The sequence below is a fragment of the Perna viridis genome, chromosome 2, assembly GCF_037379345.1.
Source record: "Perna viridis isolate PV_CMFRI_1.1 ecotype Kerala chromosome 2, ASM3737934v1, whole genome shotgun sequence".
Lineage (NCBI taxonomy): Eukaryota > Metazoa > Mollusca > Bivalvia > Mytilida > Mytilidae > Perna > Perna viridis.
The window spans coordinates 66376784-66396215 of NC_142446.1; the positions used below are offsets into that span (position 1 = coordinate 66376784).

Sequence of the window (19432 nt, forward strand, 5' to 3'; positions counted from 1 at the left end):
TCTAAAAATTTAGGTAAGAAAATTTCGTTCCGAACTTTTTGATTGGACAAAGTGACCACTTAAACCAATCAAACCCCGTGTTACATTTGCTTATTGTACCCGGTAAATATGAGAAATCTGAAGTAAAATGGATTGAGAAAACCTTATATTACAAAAAGAGTGACGTTATATTTTGAAATATGGCTGAAGAAAATATAACTGAGGACGAAGCTGCACTTTATGATAGACAAATTCGTCTTTGGGGCCTTGATGCTCAGAAACGGTAGTCTACAGAATTACAGTCAATCTTCGTCACCAGTGTCATGGTGCATGGTGTAAACATTACATACATTATGTAGTTCATGGGCTGAGATAACCCCCCGGCCAACCACCCCCCCCCCCCCCAAAAAAAAAAAAAAAAAAAAAAACTTGTTGGGGCAAAAGTCCATCATTTTTTATTTTGAATTTTTCAACCTTCTTAAATCATATTCCTGCTTCAATGAGTAAATTCACATATATAGGTATCAATAGACAGCTCAATGGATAATCTTATTTTCTTCATCATGAAATCAAGAAAAGTGTATTTTCTTGTGAAAAATATTACCCAAACACCTAGAATACAGGTCTCAGTATGAATCAAGATGCTTACCAACACTGCAAAACTCACATTGGTATTTATAATTATATTTATAGTAATGATATATCTGCTCATGTCTGGCATTTAATTTTTTTTTTGTTTTGGGGTGACAATTATGATATAGTTGTAAAAAAATGATTTTTTTATGGAATTTCAGTATTTCTTCTATTTTACCTGTTTCAGGCATTCTGTTAAAATATTGTGGTTCAAACAAGCTGTTACATGATACAGTTACTTTATATAGTCATTGTTCTCCCCAAGGATTTTTTGGATAGCACTGTATTCAGCTCATGAATAACATTAATAGGTCCTGTGTTAAAATGTGCCACTTCATATTTAATGAATTATTTAAAAATTGATCATTCTATTCAAAATGTACAATGCTGTTTATGTTTATATGAATTATTCATAGGTAAACATTTTACCTTTTTTCTTCAATTGTAGTAATTATAACTTTGATACTATTTTTTATTTTTCCTTTTTATATTTAACACAAAATTAAAAAGATATCCTGTCAAATTATGATAAGTAATACTTCATAAACAATTCTTACACATCCAGGGTTCTTCATTAAAGTTTTACCTTTAAACTTTTGCTGACAGCAGACCAATTGGAAAGTACGATTTTTCATTTGTTTTGGGGCCTCAATGGCTGATTTGTTTAGGGGCTCCAATGGCTGATTTGTTTAGAGGCCTCAATGGCTGATTTGTTTAGGGACTCCAATGGCTGATTTGACTGTGATATTGATTTGATTAAGAGCATTCTCTATTAAACACTTTTTCTAGTCTTTGTAACTTTCTATTTATAGATTTAGATTTATCTAATCAGGTACATGTAATAGACTACTCTGAATTATCTAATCAGGTACATGTAATAGACTACTCTGGTCTTAATATTCATGTTTCCAAAAATTTTCAGGTAGTGTGGAGCTAATACAGTTACCAAGAAAAAGCACAAATTTATTCTTGTTATTTAAAGTTGACACACAAGTTGTTTAGTTTTTGTTTTTTAATAATTATTGTGTTGAAATGAAGTTTATTCATGACAGAAACCCAATATCATGATTTACAAAAAATGTGAGTTCATATTTTTTTTTTTTTTTTTTTGGTTCATCACACCTGTGTACTATTTTTTAGACTTTGTGGATTTTACAATCCATTTCTTGATACACAACAATATGGTAGTATAAACAAAAAATGGCCATTTCCTTTTTCTTTTCAAGCGTTTAGGAATTATCTGATAGAATAAATATTATTTGGGAATTTTTTTTTATAAGGTAAATTAGCTTCTTAATGTTGAAAACATCTTGTGATTGTGCAACATTCAACTTTGCATTTATAAATAGCCACATGCTTTTGGCCAGGGTTGATTTTACCTTTTACCATAGTCAGTTTTGATTTGTGTATTAGTATCTGATTTGACACCTTCCTTGAAATAAATTTGTTGCCAGGTGGGGTGACTGATAATCTTGTCAGCAGTTGGCTTCAGACACCTGTGTGGTCATGTGGCAATCAACAGACCATAGCATGTTTAACATCATTTTGTTAAACACTTGGGAACCAATCTGTTGACTGTTTTTGCCATCTCTCTTGGAAGAAGCTTTGATTCCATTTGTATTTAATTTTCCAAGATAGCAAATGTTTAGCAAGACTTGTTTGGTTCACACACATGTACATGTACAATGACGGTTATCTGACTGAAAAATACAACAGGAAAATGTATACAGAGTACATTTGTGTACATGTATGTTGATATACTGGTAATAATATGGTTCTGCTACAGCTAAACTTCAATACAGTACAAATGTTTATAGTATAAATATTTGTATTGTTTTGGAAGTTTATCCATCATCCAAGTCTGCAAAGGGGGTGAAATATTCCTGGATTGCTTGGAACTAATGAAAGTTAAGCGAGCTTCTTCCAATTAAAGTTTTGTCTGCTAAAAAAATTGCTGCTTTTTAGGTTGTTTATTACCAGGAAGTGCCAGTCTAAGAGTTATCTCTCTTTGGTTTAATTGCACAGCGACATCACTTTTATTTAAAATACTCAAGTTGGCAACTTTTAACTATTTTTTAAATTTCTTGGCAACCTAAATCTCCATTTTTCCACCTAGATTATGCCCTGTTATAGCAAAAATAAATATTAATATCCATCACCTATACTTTTTTTGTTTTTTTTTTTTGGTGCATATTTGTTTACAACCATAAAAACATTTCTGAAATCTGAGTGTCACTATGGTAGTGCTTGGTATTTAAAAAACAAACCTTTGTGGTAGATCATACTTGTTATTTTTATTATATAGATTTTACTTGTTTTTCTCAAAGACAGTCTCTAATAGTTTAGAAATTTTATATTAATAACATTGGTCACTGAACCTGATTTTGAGATACATGTAATTGAGCCTTAATAAAGGTAATTTTTACAACAAATTATTCTCTGAAGGGATTTTTCACTATTTGTCTAACTATTTAAAAGTTGGTGTGTTAAATTTCTTACAAATTAATATCAAGAACACTTGACTGACATTCTTTTGGATTTCATATCATTCCAAACACTATTAGTTAATCGAAAATATATATGATTTTGAAAGAGTAATCAAGGGAACCAAGGTTCTTGAGGTAATAAAAAAATGTAATCCAGGGACAAAGACCAGACATGGAAAACAGACATACACAACAAAGAACATTATGTAACTAAAATAATACTTACAAAGTAAAAAAAGCAAATGAGTAACTTGGAATCCATTAAAAACTGGGAGCATGGACCAGGTGCACCGGTTGGAAACATGAAAGAATAGAACCGCATCATTTTTCCAACAAAGTAAACATGTATGTCATTTACTGTATCATTATGTTGATAACTAAGTGATTTATTGAAGGGATGAATTATTTTCGAATGAGATACTGGCAACTGATTTGGTTTTTGGACAACTCAAATGAACTCTTTTTTATTTACCCAGTTGCAATTAGTGTCTTAATGAGAGGCTGACTGGGTTTAATTGTAAAAAAAAATGGCAGTTATGACTTAATTTGTCATAATGGAAACTTAAAATAGTTATTTAATGAACATTTTCTCTTTCAAAAGAATTATTTTTCTCGGTAAATATAATTTACAGTACCTATAGTAACTTTCTGAAACTATAAGAAAATAACATTTGTTATTAAAAGTATCGTCTGCTTGAGAGCTCCATTGTTTAGTGTTTATCATTTCTTTCTTGAACTGTCTCTGCGAAACATGACCAAAAAGAAAACACAAATTTATGAAGATAATTAAGTTTTCATTAGGAGTATTTTCATTTTTGTATTACCAAGACTAGAAAGAGTGGTCTGTGTGTTTCATCTTAAATTTTATATATATTTGCATCAAAATCCATCCTGCGATTATGCTTAAATTACTAATTTTAACAAAGAACTTGATAAAAATGGCTAGTAAGTAACAGATAGTAGAGGCACAGTACAAGATAGTTTAACACTTTCTAATGTGCAATGCATTTATATTTATGCATGATAAAATAATCTGTTTGCTTTAAATTATTTGTTATGATTCATATGATGCTCATATCCCTTGATATGTGAATGTACTTTTATTATTACAGGTTAAGAAACTCTAAAGTTTTATTAATTGGTCTCAGAGGACTTGGAGCAGAGATAGCTAAAAATATAGTTCTAGCTGGAATCAAGTCTCTTACTCTACTTGATAATACAGAGGTTAGTAATTTTTGCCGCAGTGGTCTGGAAAGAATTTTTTTTTATGGTCATTTTCAGCATTTTTCTCAGCAACTACTAAACACATTGGCTTGAAATTTTAACACATTCTTCATGTAGGTATGCCATTTGATGGGATTTTTTTTTTTTTTTTTGGAAAAATTTGACATCAACTCCCTGTTTACCAAGGTCTTTGATTATTTTTAATATATTTTGAAATTTGAAATTTTCTTCACACTTTTCTGAGCACTTTAGATATGCTATATGAAGGGATCTATTTTCAGGAAAATTGAACTACAACTTCCTGTTTAACAAGGACTTTGTTTCTGTTCCTGATATTGTGATTGTGATTGAAAGGGGGTATCACTAGTGAGCCATCGCTCACAGATTTCTTGTTTTGATTTTTTTTTTGTGTGCAGATAATTTTTTTTTTTATCCTTTAACAATTTTGAATATCAAGATCAGCAAGAAAACAATAGCATAACTTATATGATTTTTTTATCTTTAACCACACACATCTTGTTTGTTTACCTTATGGAAATTTACAGAACCACACATACAATAACACACATGTTCATTAACCTTATAGTGGGTACATGTGTCTCAACTGTTGAACGATAAATAAGATAAGATGTTCATTCCAGGTAACAGATGAAGATACTTGCTCACAGTTCCTAATTCCACAGTCAGAGAAAGGCAAAAATGTATGTATTGTTAATTTTAATAGTTTTCAAAGCTGGTTCAAAATTATTAGTTTGAGCTAGTTACTTATATTGCAGCCATTCTTTGATTTGAGCATTGATTATTTATTTGAAAGTAATATACTGTCACAAAACAAATACAACATTAAATTGTTTTGAAGTTAAAAACAGGATGTTGTACACTTTAATTTATAATTGCTGTTTAGATGGGCTTTAAATTTTTGGGTTTATTTTTAGTTTCCTACGGGCTACTTTTGCCAAGAGCACTTAAGATTTGCATTTGTCCATCCGTCAGTCTGGCAAATCAGTTTTTCACACTTTTTTCGTCATGCTTGCAGATATTCATGTTATACAATGTATTTGGTACATCCTTTCACCTTGGTAAGTATTAACAGATCACGGTTGAATTTATTTTTGTTCTGGTCGTTAAGGCTCTTGGACTTTGAAAATTAATGCCGACTTGAAGCTTTCCACAATTTTTGGTCATGCTTGTAGATGTTCATTTAATATTTGGTACGTGTATATTGCTTTACTATGGCAAGTTACATATAGAGTTTGAAATTGTTCCAGTCCATTGATTTTTTGCAGAATTATGGCCCTTGGACTTAACTTTTCTGCACTATTTGTTTACAAATTTTGCATGAACTTTGTATTCTGTTCTCTTCAACACAAATTTCTTTCGAATAGGAGACTTTGTCATGCCATGCAATATTCTCAGAATGCTTATCCATTCTCATTTTATAATCAAATACCTGTTGAATTTAGGCTTAAAATTATGGGGTTTTTTTCAATAAGGAATTACATTTATAGTGAAAAGACAATGACAGTGCACAGACTTTACAAACAATTTGAAATAAGAATTTTGTTTGAACCAGTTATAATGCTTGGTTCTACATTGTATTTTCCTATGGTTCTAAGACCATCTGCATATCATTCTGTGTCAAGTCTGTGTACTGGTTTTGTCTACTTGAACAAAAAGGTTACAAGTATGTAATGTTGTTTTTAAATTTTAAACCTTACCAAATGACCGTCAACTAAAAAGTAACTATGAAAACAGTAATTAGAGGTCAATGGTGGTTACACTTATTTGTTTGAAATTGCTGAATTTGATTGCATGATACAAATATATTCTGTATAATATTTTTGAACAATTGATAAGTACTAAGATAGCTCCACTTTTAGCAGTTCCATGGACAGGGGAATAAGCCTTTTTTGTTTTGGTAACTTTCTTAGTAATGTAAAAGTATTTAAATTTGTGGATACCAATTTTCATGGATCAGGGAAGAAACACAACTTTGTTGGATTCTTGAATTCGTGGTTTTCAGGTTTCCAGTATACACATCAATGGGATTCTCCCTTTGCTTGGAACCAAATTTTTTGGTTTGACCTACCGATGAAAACCACAAAAATTTGTTCCCCACGAACAATAGTACTTTCACAATAGTATATAAGCATCCAGAATGTCCAAACAGTGATATGAAAACCAATGGAAGTAGTGGGGGAGGTTTGGAAATTTTATTGACAAAAAAAATGTTTGTCCTAACAAAGAGTTACTAACTTTATAAGTAGTACTCCAGCTAAGAATCATGCAAAATGTGATTCATGGGTAAAAAGCCTACATATTTTTATTTTTGATATTTTGTTTGAAATGTCATAGTAAACAGAAAATAACATGGTTTTTCATATAACCCGTGCTCTTAGGCAATAAAAATTATGTAGAATGCACTGTAGATTTCAAAATTAAGGGAGATAACTCTGTAAATGACGTTCAAATACAATAGAATCTACTGCATTTTCAGTGTTGATTATCTCCTAAGAGCAGGCAGATTTGAATGAATAATCACTCATTTCATAGTGTAGACCCATAAAACAACTTAATTACAAAAATAAAAATATGTAGCCTTTTTTAGGGTGTATCACATTTTTCAGATTTTGCATGATTCTTACATAGACGAATACTTAAGCAGTTTAAACAACACAATTTTACAAATATCTGAATCAGTATCAAATAAGATGTTTGTTTAATGTTAAAATTGTATGTAGATTGTATTATTCTTAAACATTCTGTTGATTTTTCCTCAGAGAGCTAAGAGTTCCCTTGATAGAACACAACAGTTGAACCCCATGGTTAATGTTAATGCAGATGATTCAGATCCACAACAAAAAACAGACGATTATTATAAAAATTTTGACGTCATTTGTGCAACATGTTGTTCGTCCTTACTTTTGACAAGAATCGATAAAATAAGTGCTGAAAACAATATAAAATTCTTTGCTGGAGATGTCTTTGGTTACTATGGTTACATGTTTTCAGATCTAGGCAACCATGAATATGCTGAGTAAGTAAACATGTAAATTATAAATATTAAAGAAAAAATCAAAGGAATACTGAATTAACAGGAACAAGCATCTGCTTAATATACCTGTATTCTGTTGAGGTACTTGGGTTCATGAATATAAGTTTTGTATTGTTAATATTCATTAGTTTGTGCATTTGCTACTGAAAACTTCCATGTTTAAAATTGTTTGGATTTGAAATTCAAGGTGCTTGATTGAACCAAAAAAAAACCTGAAAACATTGTTACTAATCTAATAAACCAAAGTGCAACCTTTTTAAATTTTTTTTTAAGATTTTAGATGTTATGTCTTCGTAAATGTAATACATATATATGGGTTTGTATGTAGATAGAAATATATATACTGCATCTTCAGGCTTCTCTCTATAAAATCAATCATTGACTTAAAATTACATTGTATTTACCAGGGATCAAATTCAAAGGGAGATAATTTGTTTTATTGTAGGCATTGGTTTTTAAAAGATCTCAATGTTGATTTTTCTTTTTTTCCAGCAATATCCTTAAAATTGACAAGTCATTTAGCCACATCTAAACTTATGTTTCTAAATAATGTGTACCTATCAGTTTTAACTTCAATCTTTCAGAGAAGTCCCAAAACCAAAAGAGAAAAAAGAGAATCCTGAAGGAGAACCTTCTGCTAAAAAGGCCAAAGTAGAAGAACATGAAACTGTTATTGTTAAAAAGGTCTGGGCATAGTTCTATAAAAATATTATGTTAAATTTTCCTCAGTTTTTTCTAGAACTCAAACAATTTTTTCTTGAACTCAAATGTTAACTAATTAGATATCTTGAAATTGAGGATTCTTATAAAAAGCTCGATTTGAGTGAATTCTCAATTTGAGATTTGTTTTTAAGAAACTTAGCCATTGGTAGCTAGGTTTAATTGTGCATAATAACCAGCTAAAGTAAGTAGAAACTGCTTTGTATATGGTATATTTATAAAGAAGAAACTATTAAAATGTTAAAAATGCTTTAATTTCAACAAATACATTTAACATTGTAAAAGCATGTCATCAGAAATAGACAGGTCAACACATAGTTGAGAAGACTTCTCCTTACATGATGTATCACAAAGCTGGTTAAAAAGAAACAACTAGACGTATAGGTTTTCATTCATTTTAAATTATTTCTCCTCTCAAGATGGTAAAATTAAGATTTTCAGCATGAAAGCTTTAGCCAACATGCTTAATTTTACCTTAGTGAGTAGAGTAATATTAAGATCAAGAGGTAGGCTGCAGGAGAATTGGTTTCACTCATGAAAAATTGGAAAATGTAAAATGATGGGAAAACTCTAGCAGAAATTTATCACTGCCTGTTTGTTTAAGAAGTGCATTTTTATCACCAGTTTGGAATGGAAGAAATGATTTTCTTAAAGTGTGAAACTGAATTTTTCTTCTTTTTTTTTGTTTAATCCAATTAACTTTAAGGCTATGTTTACGACCCGTTTTGCCAATTTCAACTTCCTTTGGTTTGTATGATCATTCAGAACAACATTCAATGTAATTTTTTTTTATAACAACTAATTGGTATTTGGAGAAATTATTTTAGTATTCATTAATTATAAATGTTCAACACTAAGATTTAACTTTTTATATAGTCCAAATTAACTGTAGAGCAAGCACCATATAGATAGCAGGAATATCTTACTACAACTAGTGAAAAATAAAATAATATGGTACAAAGGAGATGGTATAATTGGTATTTACCAAGTGCAGTTTTAGAGATTATGACAGAAGCCCCCAGACAAAAGCCCCACATGAGAAATTTCTTTGCAAATTATACTTCATGGACTGATATAAAAATATATGAAGACTAGAATTGTAAAATTTTATTATGCAACAGAAACTTCCTAAATATACTAAATAGAATTTTAAATTTTTAAATACAAAATTAAAAAATACTCACAAAAAGTGCAATACCAATGTAAAAGGAACACACAACAAAAGGAAAACTAAAAAAATACACAAAAAAAAACCCCAGACAAACAGAAATAAACAAAAAATGATTATATTTTTTTACATTAACATTAAGCTATTATAGGATGGGGGGCTTTTATCCAGGGGCTTATGTCCTAGACCTATAGTTTTGCATAATTAAGCACAGAAGCACAGTTACAGCAAAGTTAAAGTGCTGTAAATATCTGTGTTATTAGATGTCTAAGACTATAATTATCTGTGTTTGTAAGAGAATGTTTGGTTCATTTTGCAGTGTGCCACTTTTACAAGACTACAGCAAGCTTTAGATGTAGACTGGACCACAGTTGAAAACTCGCGCAGAATCAGACGCACCCCAAACACATATTTCATAATGCACAGTAAGAGTTCTTCATAAAATTCAATTTTATAATGAGTGAACAGCTCCTGTGATTTTGTTTGAGAGAAATCAGTTAAGTATGATTCAATGCACCAACAAACTTGTAGGGTTTAATTTCCTAAACATTGTAAATAGCAATGATAAACTTCTGTAAATTCTTATATGAATTGCTTCTAAGCTCTTTAGACCACAGCCATGGTTAAAAAAAGACGAACACATGACCAAGATTTCGTGCAACGCATATGCTGCAACGGACGATTGAAAAATATGAAGAGACTACATGTAGTCCTATTAGAATCTAAATAAATCATGGAAACTCCATTTTATTATTCTTTTACCAAGGGTTGGTCATTAATGTCATTATTTAAGCTCTGGCTATCACTCAGGGTAAAACAATGACCAGCCCATGGTAAAACGATGATAAAATAGAGTTTCCCTGATTTTTTTCTTAATTATGAATTTATTGCTGGCATTGATTATAGCCATTTTGTCATTTTAGTCAAAAATGTGACTTTGAGGAAAATCAGATAATGCTATGTTAAAAATTCAATTTTATTGCATTTTTCAGTCTATCACATTTTCCCAAGTTAAAAATCATTGCAATAATTTCTAAATTTATCACTTAGTATGTTTTAAACACTAGTTATCTGCCTACACAGGCAAATGTGCCACACATGAGAATCATATGGTTTGCATTATATGATTATCATATAAATCGAGCACCATATGATAATCGCATGATTATCATATGATATTCATGTTTTTCCCCATACATATAATTCTCATATGTTTTCAAGCCAGAATTAACATATGAGAATCATATGATAATCATGTTAAATATCATATGATTGTCATGATTACCATATGATTATCATACGAATCGGGCACCATATGATTATCATATGTGGCACATTTGGCTGTGTACTTGAAAGTTAATGTTTATTTATTTATACTAATTTTTTTCTGCCACTAGTTTTCTTTTTCTGCCTTAATGTTTGGTTTGAAAAAAAAAACGTGTTTGTTCTCATAGTTTATATATTTTATTTTGTATCTTTTTTTCAGTTTTATTCAAGTTTTTAGAACAGGTTGGAAGAAGAGCTGCTGTGGGATCTAGAGAGGATGATTTAGTGGTTCTCAATAATATAAGAAGTTCAGTGATGGAACAAATGAAACTTAATGAAAACATCATTCCACAAGATTTTAGCAGGTATCTCCTCTAATTTATAATGTTTAACTTTCATTATAAATCTAGAGAACCAAGATACAAATACTTTACAGTGTAAACAGTATGTTTGTCAAATTCTATTAAGTAGTTGTCTTTGTAAGAATCATGCAATTTCTGTAATATATAATACACCCCAAAAAAGGCCGCATTTTTATTTTTTCACGAAGTTGATTCATAGTTTTGTCTTATGAAATGTATAATTATTCATGACAATCTGTCTGCTCTTAGGACATAATCCACATTGAAAATTCAACAACATATCAAAAATAAAAATATTTAGGCTTTCCAACCATGAAAATCACATGTTGCATGACTCTTACAGGGAGTGATACTTATTCTAAAGCAGCTAAATTAATACACAACTAACTACTAGACTGTAAGAATCAGTGAACAAAACTTTATCAAGGAAAGTTCACCATTTTAATGAAATAAAGGCTAAATGTGTCACATCCTTTTGATAAAATGCACTTTAATTGATCAATTCATGGGCATATAACTGTAAAAATGTCAATTTACTTAACATACTATTGAAAAAAAATTTTTAGATAGGATTTGACTAGAGGATGGTCAAACATATATTTGAAACCATTGTGAGGGATATGAACTAATAGCAGGCATTTGATGTGCTCATTCTTGCCTGATTTGTACAAGATAAATGTAATTAACAACTAAAAAACTGATAAATGTACTTAACAACTAAAAAACTTCAAAATGATCTTCAATTTGATGAGAAAAAACTTGACCTATCTCGTGGGAAATTAACCCAACTTTTCAGCTTTTCTCAAATTCAGCCACAATTTAGAATATCTGGTATTTTAGTAAGGACTGTAGTATGTAAACAATACTCATGGAATCAATATTTGATTCTGTAATTTTTAGCCAGGTTGCACTCATGCTAAAAGGCTTATAGAATGGTGCAGCATGCAGGGAAAATATTTTTGTAACATTTTTTCAGCATTTTAAAAGCAACTTTAGGATGTGGACCCAACTTGGGGTGCAATTATAGGTCTATCGCACTTCTATTTCTTGTTTACTGACTTGGTGTATTTTATGGCTATCTTACCATTTCTATCTTTGTCCCCTTTTTACTTATTACACCACAGCAAATGAAGGTTTTTTGCCTTATGGAGGGTAGAGCTATGTTTCACTTGAAAAGAGTAAAGCCAAATAAAGTAATTTTTTTGGTTCCCTAATTTTTTAGGTGTCTTACTACTCCTTTACATGGCCTTTTCAATAATTAAAGGCAAACAATCACCTCATTCATACATATTTGTAAATTTTCATTGTTTTTTGGGCAAAATAAGATGAAGTCTGCTTCCTTCTTCATCTAAAGAGGTCTAAGAACCAAGAAATCATCTGTGAATAGCCTAATCGTTTTTTTTTTTGTTTGTTTGATGTACATGTATCACAGTATGCATCATAAACCTGAAAAGTAGCTGCAAAGCATATTCTTATTCTTGAAAAAATGTAGTTGATTCCTTGTGGGAAAAGTCAAGGTATCCATTTGTCATCCATACATACAGATGAATGAATTAGATAATTAAAAATAGATATTGTATTATTCCCACAAAAAGCCAGGGAATGAAGAAGTCTACTTCTAATGATGATATAAAAATAGGAGATGATTACCAGTAAGACAGTCATCCACAACAAGCCAGGGAATGAACAAGTCACAGGTTACTACACATTCTTCAATGATGGGCAGAACCCATACCATAAAGCAAGCTGTAAAAGGCCCTGAAACAATTGAAGTGAAACTATTGATAAGACAACAATCTACCTAATCTATAGAAAAAGCTAACCTTTCCTTAACCTTGGATGGTGGTGGGAAAATACAATGAACTATAAAAAAAAACACATTCAGAAAAAGATAGTTAATCTATTTTACTTGCGTTTATTGGGAAAAGTATTGTTTTTTAACTCATTTCCAAGAACAAGTTTCCCTAGAAAGATACTTGGTGAACTTCTTTTAATGAAGTCATTTTATCTTAGCATGTTTAAATTTTTTTTAGTTATTGTTTTGCTGAGTTGAGTCCAGTATGTGCTATAGTGGGTGGAGTAATTGGTCAAGAAATTATTAAGGTAAATAAAGGGTAATGATAAAATTACTGAATTAATAAAAACTAGGCAGTAGTCAACAGGAATAGTCTTAAGGGAAAGTCTGTGTAGAAAATAGCAAGATCAGGGCAAAAACTGGAAAGTTGGATTACCATCACTATGGTTCTGACTTGGTACAGGCATTTCTTAATGATAGCTGGGTTAAACCAGGTTTTATTGCACACTGAAACTTCCGTTTCCTTTACGGTTCATTATTTCCAGTGTATTTTAACACAAATGGGTAGCTTAAAATTACCACCAGTCAAATCAGTACAGAAAATATAAACAATAAATAAGGGAAAATAAAAAGAACTAAACACCAAAAATTATGTAAATCCATGAGTTTCAAAAAGTGTGGAAGGAACATCAAGTTAAAGATGACATAATAAAAACTACAAAAAATTAATTTGTAGACAGTATGAAAATACATCATCGACAATCTGTTTGTCAGAAATGGAATCTTTTTCAATAAGATCAGGATATAAGAAAAAATACTTTTCAAGGCAGCATATGAATCATAAGTGTTAGTGAAGAAAGAAGGATATTCTGTAGATTAGGTGTGTATCACACAGGAAAATCATTGTTTGTTTTTTTTTTTACTTTATAATGGGGTACTTTGAGGTAGAATTTTAAAATGTTTAAATTTGGGAAACATTTCTGTACAATTTTGCTTTCTTAATAGGCTTTAACTTAAATATCATAAATGCAGATTTAAACTGAAATCGGAACAGAACATTCTTGGAAGAATCACAGTGCTTTTTTTAGGAAAAATTCCATTCTACACTCTGTTGTACATTACTAGATCTTTGAACCTTAAAGTTGTCAGAATGAAGAGTCTTAAACATGATTCTAATATGTCATGCTTCAAAGCTCTTTAGACCACAGCCATGGTAAAAAAAGTGATGAACTCATGTCCAACATTTCATGCAACACATAGGCTGCTTCTTTTAAAAAAATATGAAGAAACTACTGGTAGTCCTATAAGAATTGAAGTGAATCATGGAAACTCCATTTTATCATCATTTTACCATGGGCTGGCCCTTTATATCATTGTTTAAAAACAATGTGACGTAAATGGCCAGCCCATGGTAAAACAATGGAGCTTCTTTGATTTATTTCTTAATTAAGTTTGCAGGAAATGTTTTAAAGATAAGTGATTCAATTTTTGCAAATATTTTCCTATCTTCTCATATTTCTGAATTTTCTTCATTTTAGTTGAGGAGAAACCAATTCTTTAGTCAGTTCAAATGGAGAAACAATTAATAGTCACTGCAACTTGAAGGAAAATCTATATTTACACTCCCATGGAACAATAAATAACAAATATATGCTTCCTTTTCAGGCTGTTTCACAGAAAGACCCACCACATAATAATTTCTTTTTCTACAATGGTGTTGATGGGCAAGGCTTAGTAGACAAGATAGGATAGAACATCTAATTAGGCTGATGATTGTTTCAATGCTTCAGTAGGCTGAAAATAATGCCCAGACAGATTTTGACGATCAGATTCACTGTTTCACCAAAAGATGTTCAGGACAAAATAATGTTCATATATAATGCAATAAAGTATGTGTGACTTGAGTTTCGTATGCCAGCATTTGGTTGTAAACATATGGTACCAGTATAGCATTGCATATCCCCTGAGTGGGTGTACTCAAAATATGAAGGGTATAAAAATACAGTGCATTGTTTTTCTTTTTTTTGCCTCTTAACAAACTAATGTTTTGTCAAAAGACATGAACAATGACTTATAAAAATAGAGCAAACATAACACTGTAAGATGACAAACTTTTTTTTTCAGAAAATCTTAACATTTTAACAAAAAAATGTTCCACTGAAAAAGTTGGTTTGATGAGTGCAAAATGAAAGTGAAAGTAGAAAAAATGGCTATTTATAATTCAAGACTACTTTTCTGTCTGATCTTGTACAGAAGATGCTTACCTGACCGATGCACCTGGTCCATACTACCAGTTTTTAGTGAATCTTGGTTACTTAAGCTTTAGTTTCTGTGTAGTTTTTTTTATATTATATAGGGTGTTTTGTGTGCTTTTGTCCCCAGATCATTTATACTTAATTTCTTGTTCTAATCATGATCTCCTTGCTTTTAATTATACTCCCATATACTGTTCTATCCTTGTCTGTGCATCCATCAGTAACAATTTTTTATACCTGTCACAGTTTTCTCAGCGGCATGAAATTTGAAGAGATTCTTCCTGTAGGTTTGCCATATAGCTCAGATTTACTTTTGGGAAAATTTTACAACTTCCTCTTGACAGTGGACTTTGTTTATTTTTTTAATTTTTATCTTCGAAAGTTTAAATTTTATAATGGTCTTCTCAGCAACTACTTACCATGGCAGCTGAAAATTTTCACACTTTCTACCTGTAGTACATGTGTACCATATGGTGAATTTTTTTATCTTTTGAATTAACTTCCTGTTTACGAAGGACTTTTTTTTTATTGTTATCGTGATTGAAAGCAGTGGTATCACTAGTTAGCCATTGCTCACAGGTTTCTTGTATGTACAACTTTGTGGTTGTCTTTTGGAATTTATTTTTTGTAAAATTGTGTTTACTCTTATTAAAGGTCTTGAATCTGGAAGTTATATAAAAGATAAACATTGGTGCTAGGGAGATATGTTTTATTGTAAAAATGTGTATAGATCTGGGATCATCCTCTTACAATCCAGCACCTGAAACAGATAAAAGTATTTATAATCATCCCTGGAAGTACACATACAAAGGATGAAATGCAGTTTTTTTTTTTCTTTTTTTTAATCACAACTTTAATTTGACTGTACATAACATACACCATAATGTAAATGCATGAAGTATACACACTGTCGTGCTAGGAATATCCCCACTCATACAGGAAGATGATATCTGACAGCATCCAAAGCAGCCTACAACATATGCCTAATAAAGCCACATATTAAATTTGAAATCAATCCATTCATTTGGAGCCAAGATTTTTACCTATTTTACTAAATCCAAACATTAGAATTCTGATGTAAGTTAACCAACTGTACACATCTTTGATTTCAACAAAGTATTGTATAGATACTGCATGCAATAAGACAAAATACAAACCTTCACTTTTCTAGTTATACTTCTTCAGAGTTCTGAAACAAAACAAAATATTAGAGTTTGTTTTTGTGCTAAGATAAAGAAGTAACATGTTAAACTGAATTGTAGTGATTTTTAATCAATACTAGATCTGTTTATGCTACATTTTGATTGAATTCATGATTTTGGTTGTATTTTATGAAAATAGTCTGTAAATCTTGAACTTTGTGAATATTTACACTGTTATAATGGAGAAATTCACAACTTGTAGAGCTTAATTTGCAGTAGAACTTCATAGAATATGCTTTCCAAAAATGTACTGTTTTTCTGATGGGACAAAGAGACTATGTATTTCGTATACATAGTTTCTAAGTATAACAAGAACATGACGACACTTACTGATTACAATGCATCCAAACTTGATAAAAATGTTTTACTGAATTACCTTTATATTAACTTCCGGATTTTTGGTTTCTCTTCTTTATAACAATGACTATAATTATGATTATAATAATGACCACTACTACTCCTCCTGAAAAATATTATAAAATAAGCATTCAAAATTTATTGCTAATGCAAGCTATTTACTACAGTTTTCTACTGTCTGAAAACTTAACCAACTTTAATTTGTCACCCTAGAATTTCATTTAAACTATTTTTCCCCCTCTAAAATATGACATAAACTAGAAAAAACTGTGAGCAATGCTCACTAACTTGATACCCCCACTACCCTATTTGATAAAGTCCATCTTTTGACCTCCATATTGATTTGGATCAAATTCTTAAATAGGAGGTGTATATTGGGAGCATAATAATGATTCTGTAAAGGGTTCATTCAATTCCATTCAGTGGTGTAGGAGGAGTAAAAGATGGTTTCCCCTATGTCCTCATATTCACAAATGACAAAGTTGTCATTTGTTCAGATCAAAAGTGCAAAATGATAACATGTAAAAAAGATTCTTGTGATAGTTTCATCACTACCATCCTATAGTATAGAAGGAGTAATGGATAAGAAATGCTCCCTTTTGTGATGGATGGAAGGATGGACATCCCTATCACTATATGCTTCTCACTTTGCAAGTAAGTGGTGGAGGATGTAACTATATATCTATTCAGACACTATTAAAAAGAGTATTTTCAAACAAGGTTCAAGAGTCAAACATAAAACATGTTATATATTGTTATATATACATATAAATAGTCTAAACGAACATTCATCAATGGGCAGAATCCTGGGGAAAATGGCCGAAGTCCTTTCTGTAGAATGCAAAATGAAATTCGGTATCAAGATGGAAAATAATTTCTTTTGAAAACAGTTTTCTTTTAAATCACACAAGGTGTGGAAGTTCTGAAAGAATAAAGTCAGAATGAATTATTAATTTCTCTCAATGGTAAAAGAAGAAATAATTTAAACCACGCATTAATGAAGAGGAATCTACATTTATTAAAATGATACCTACCAACAGCTCCTCCAATAAGAGCTCCTGAACCTCCTCCTCCTGGTTGATCAGTTGGAACAGCAGTGGCAGGTGTCTGTAGCTGTCGTATTATTGGACACACGTCTGTCTCATCTAAACCTTCACTTTCTAAAATCAAATACATATTTCTCTTAAAGTTGTGATTGACAACACTGCTTCAGCACAACGTTCATTCATGAGACATCAAATTCAGTAGACCAAAAATTCCTCATAATATGCACAGCTACATTTCAGGTCTTCACTACCTACAAAGTTTCATGAAATTTGGTGCATTAGTTTCCAAGAAGTTTGGTTATCAAGTATGAGGGTCAGCAAATAAATAATTATTACATGTAAAAAACAGATATCAAATTGTCACTTTGCAGGGTGTAAAATTCAAGATCTCTGAAATGAAAAAATCAGAGAACCATTAAAAACAAACAAGAGATGGGCTCCATTATGCAAAAAAGCAGCATATGAAGACAAACACTACTAATGTATGAGTAAAAGAATGTTAAGGTAACTACACATCAAATAACGATCTACCATGAACAAGTTCACAGTGAATTCAGTAATACAATATATAAGTTGTGACCATGAACAAGTTCACAGTGAATTCAGGAATACAATATATGATTTCTGACCCAAGTAAATATTCATTATAGAAAACTGATATTTAAAAAAAATTGAAGCATTTTAGGCAGGTTTACAGTGAGATAGTAAGGGTTAAAATTGAGTAAAAGAATGTTAAGGTAACTACACATCAAATAACGATCTACCATGAACAAGTTCACAGTGAATTCAGTAATACAATATATAAGTTGTGACCATGAACAAGTTCACAGTGAATTCAGGAATACAATATATGAGTTCTGACCCAAGTAAATATTCATTACAGAAAACTGATATTTAAAAAAAATTGAAGCATTTTAGGCAGGTTTACAGTGAGATAGTAAGGGTTAAAATTGAGAAAGAAATATTATTTACACCTGGGAACAAATCAAAGTGCTGTTAGCACTGGAGGTTTTGATTCTTATGAAAATAGTATAATGCACTCGATTTCAAATATTACATGATGTAAAATAAAACTGTAATAATAAATTTGTATTTTCCATATAATTAAAACTGTTCTTTTTCTCTTAATGTTGATAGTAAAATACTGATTTCAGAGATATGCATACTTGTTAACATTTGTAACAGTTCATATGGGAGTTTCTCCTCCATTGACACTGTCTCATGTTGAAGATTTTGAAGTAAAAGCAAATTTATGTAAATTTGTAAAAATAAAAATTTTGTACTTTTGTAATTTTTTCATTGATTTTGTTGGAGTCTCCCCCCCCTAATAGGTATGGATATGATCAAAACCCACTTAACACACATTGATAAATTTGGTTTCATTTCACCTTTTTTTAAACAATTTTAAAACCTATAATAATAATTTGCAGTCACATTCAAAACCCTGCTAAAAAGAAAATAATGTCCTAGGTGTAAATGAGATTTAAAAAAAAAGGCCTTTTAAATTTTCCCACCAATTTTACTCTGTTAAAATCACTGCGCTTCACATCTTGTTTAACAATTATAAAATATTGATGAAAGAATGAAAACTTTGACCGATAAGTGTGTTAAATAGAACATGCTTAACATACTGGATGCTTTTGGCACATTTAGCAAAAATTCAATTTCCTTTAAGCAAATTTATAACTAAACATCTTGCAAAGCAAAAAAGAAGTCCCTCTAATCTTATAATCGAATAAATACCTAAACATATTTACTTTATTGATCTTGAAAGAGATATTAATTGATATAAAAGGAATTCTATATGAATTATATTAAGTGTATTGTCCAGAAACAGCAGGAAATTTCCTGACATGAACCAGTGACATAAACGAATACCCCTTC

The 19432-nt window shown here is 30.7% G+C and overlaps 2 protein-coding genes across 5 annotated transcripts in view; one reads left to right on the forward strand and one right to left on the reverse strand.

Annotated features, from left to right (window-relative positions):
- The first annotated feature begins 78 nt into the window (after positions 1–78).
- On the forward strand, positions 79–14592 carry LOC148626547 (SUMO-activating enzyme subunit 1-like). 3 transcript variants are annotated; one of them, XM_088570629.1, is made up of 10 exons: positions 206–314; positions 4211–4322; positions 4964–5023; positions 5359–5401; positions 7335–7359; positions 7962–8061; positions 9585–9690; positions 10752–10896; positions 12927–12996; positions 14354–14592. In XM_088570629.1, the coding sequence occupies exons 1-10, from the start codon at positions 220–222 to the stop codon at positions 14438–14440; spliced, it is 843 nt and encodes a 280-aa protein (XP_088426755.1). In that variant the 5' UTR covers positions 206–219; the 3' UTR covers positions 14441–14592. The 3 variants fall into 3 exon arrangements, with proteins under 3 accessions (XP_088426754.1, XP_088426755.1, XP_088426753.1); XM_088570628.1 differs by lacking the exon at positions 5359–5401 and having other exon boundaries at positions 79–262; positions 7103–7359; XM_088570627.1 differs by lacking the exon at positions 5359–5401 and having other exon boundaries at positions 212–314; positions 7103–7359.
- Positions 14593–15635: 1043 nt separating this feature from the next.
- LOC148626548 (protocadherin Fat 4-like) overlaps positions 15636–19432 on the reverse strand; it is a 110250-nt gene continuing 106453 nt past the window's right edge. For both annotated transcript variants that reach the window (XM_088570626.1, XM_088570625.1), the window contains exons 58-61: positions 17537–17662; positions 16522–16608; positions 16101–16132; positions 15636–15703 (exon numbers count right to left, since the gene is read on the reverse strand). In XM_088570626.1, coding sequence (XP_088426752.1) covers positions 16529–16608; positions 17537–17662 — 206 coding nt within the window. In that variant the 3' untranslated portion in view covers positions 15636–15703; positions 16101–16132; positions 16522–16528. The remainder of the gene's footprint in view (positions 15704–16100; positions 16133–16521; positions 16609–17536; positions 17663–19432) is intronic.

Coding starts and splice junctions, on each gene's coding strand:
- LOC148626547 (XM_088570627.1), top strand. CDS start 220: ATGATAGACAAATTCGTCTTTGGGGCCTTGATGCTCAGAAACGGTAGT. Junction 315..4,210: donor CCAGTGTCATGGTGCATGGT/GTAAACATTACA, acceptor TTATTATTACAG/GTTAAGAAACTCTAAAGTTT. Junction 8,062..9,584: donor AAACTGTTATTGTTAAAAAG/GTCTGGGCATAG, acceptor TTCATTTTGCAG/TGTGCCACTTTTACAAGACT.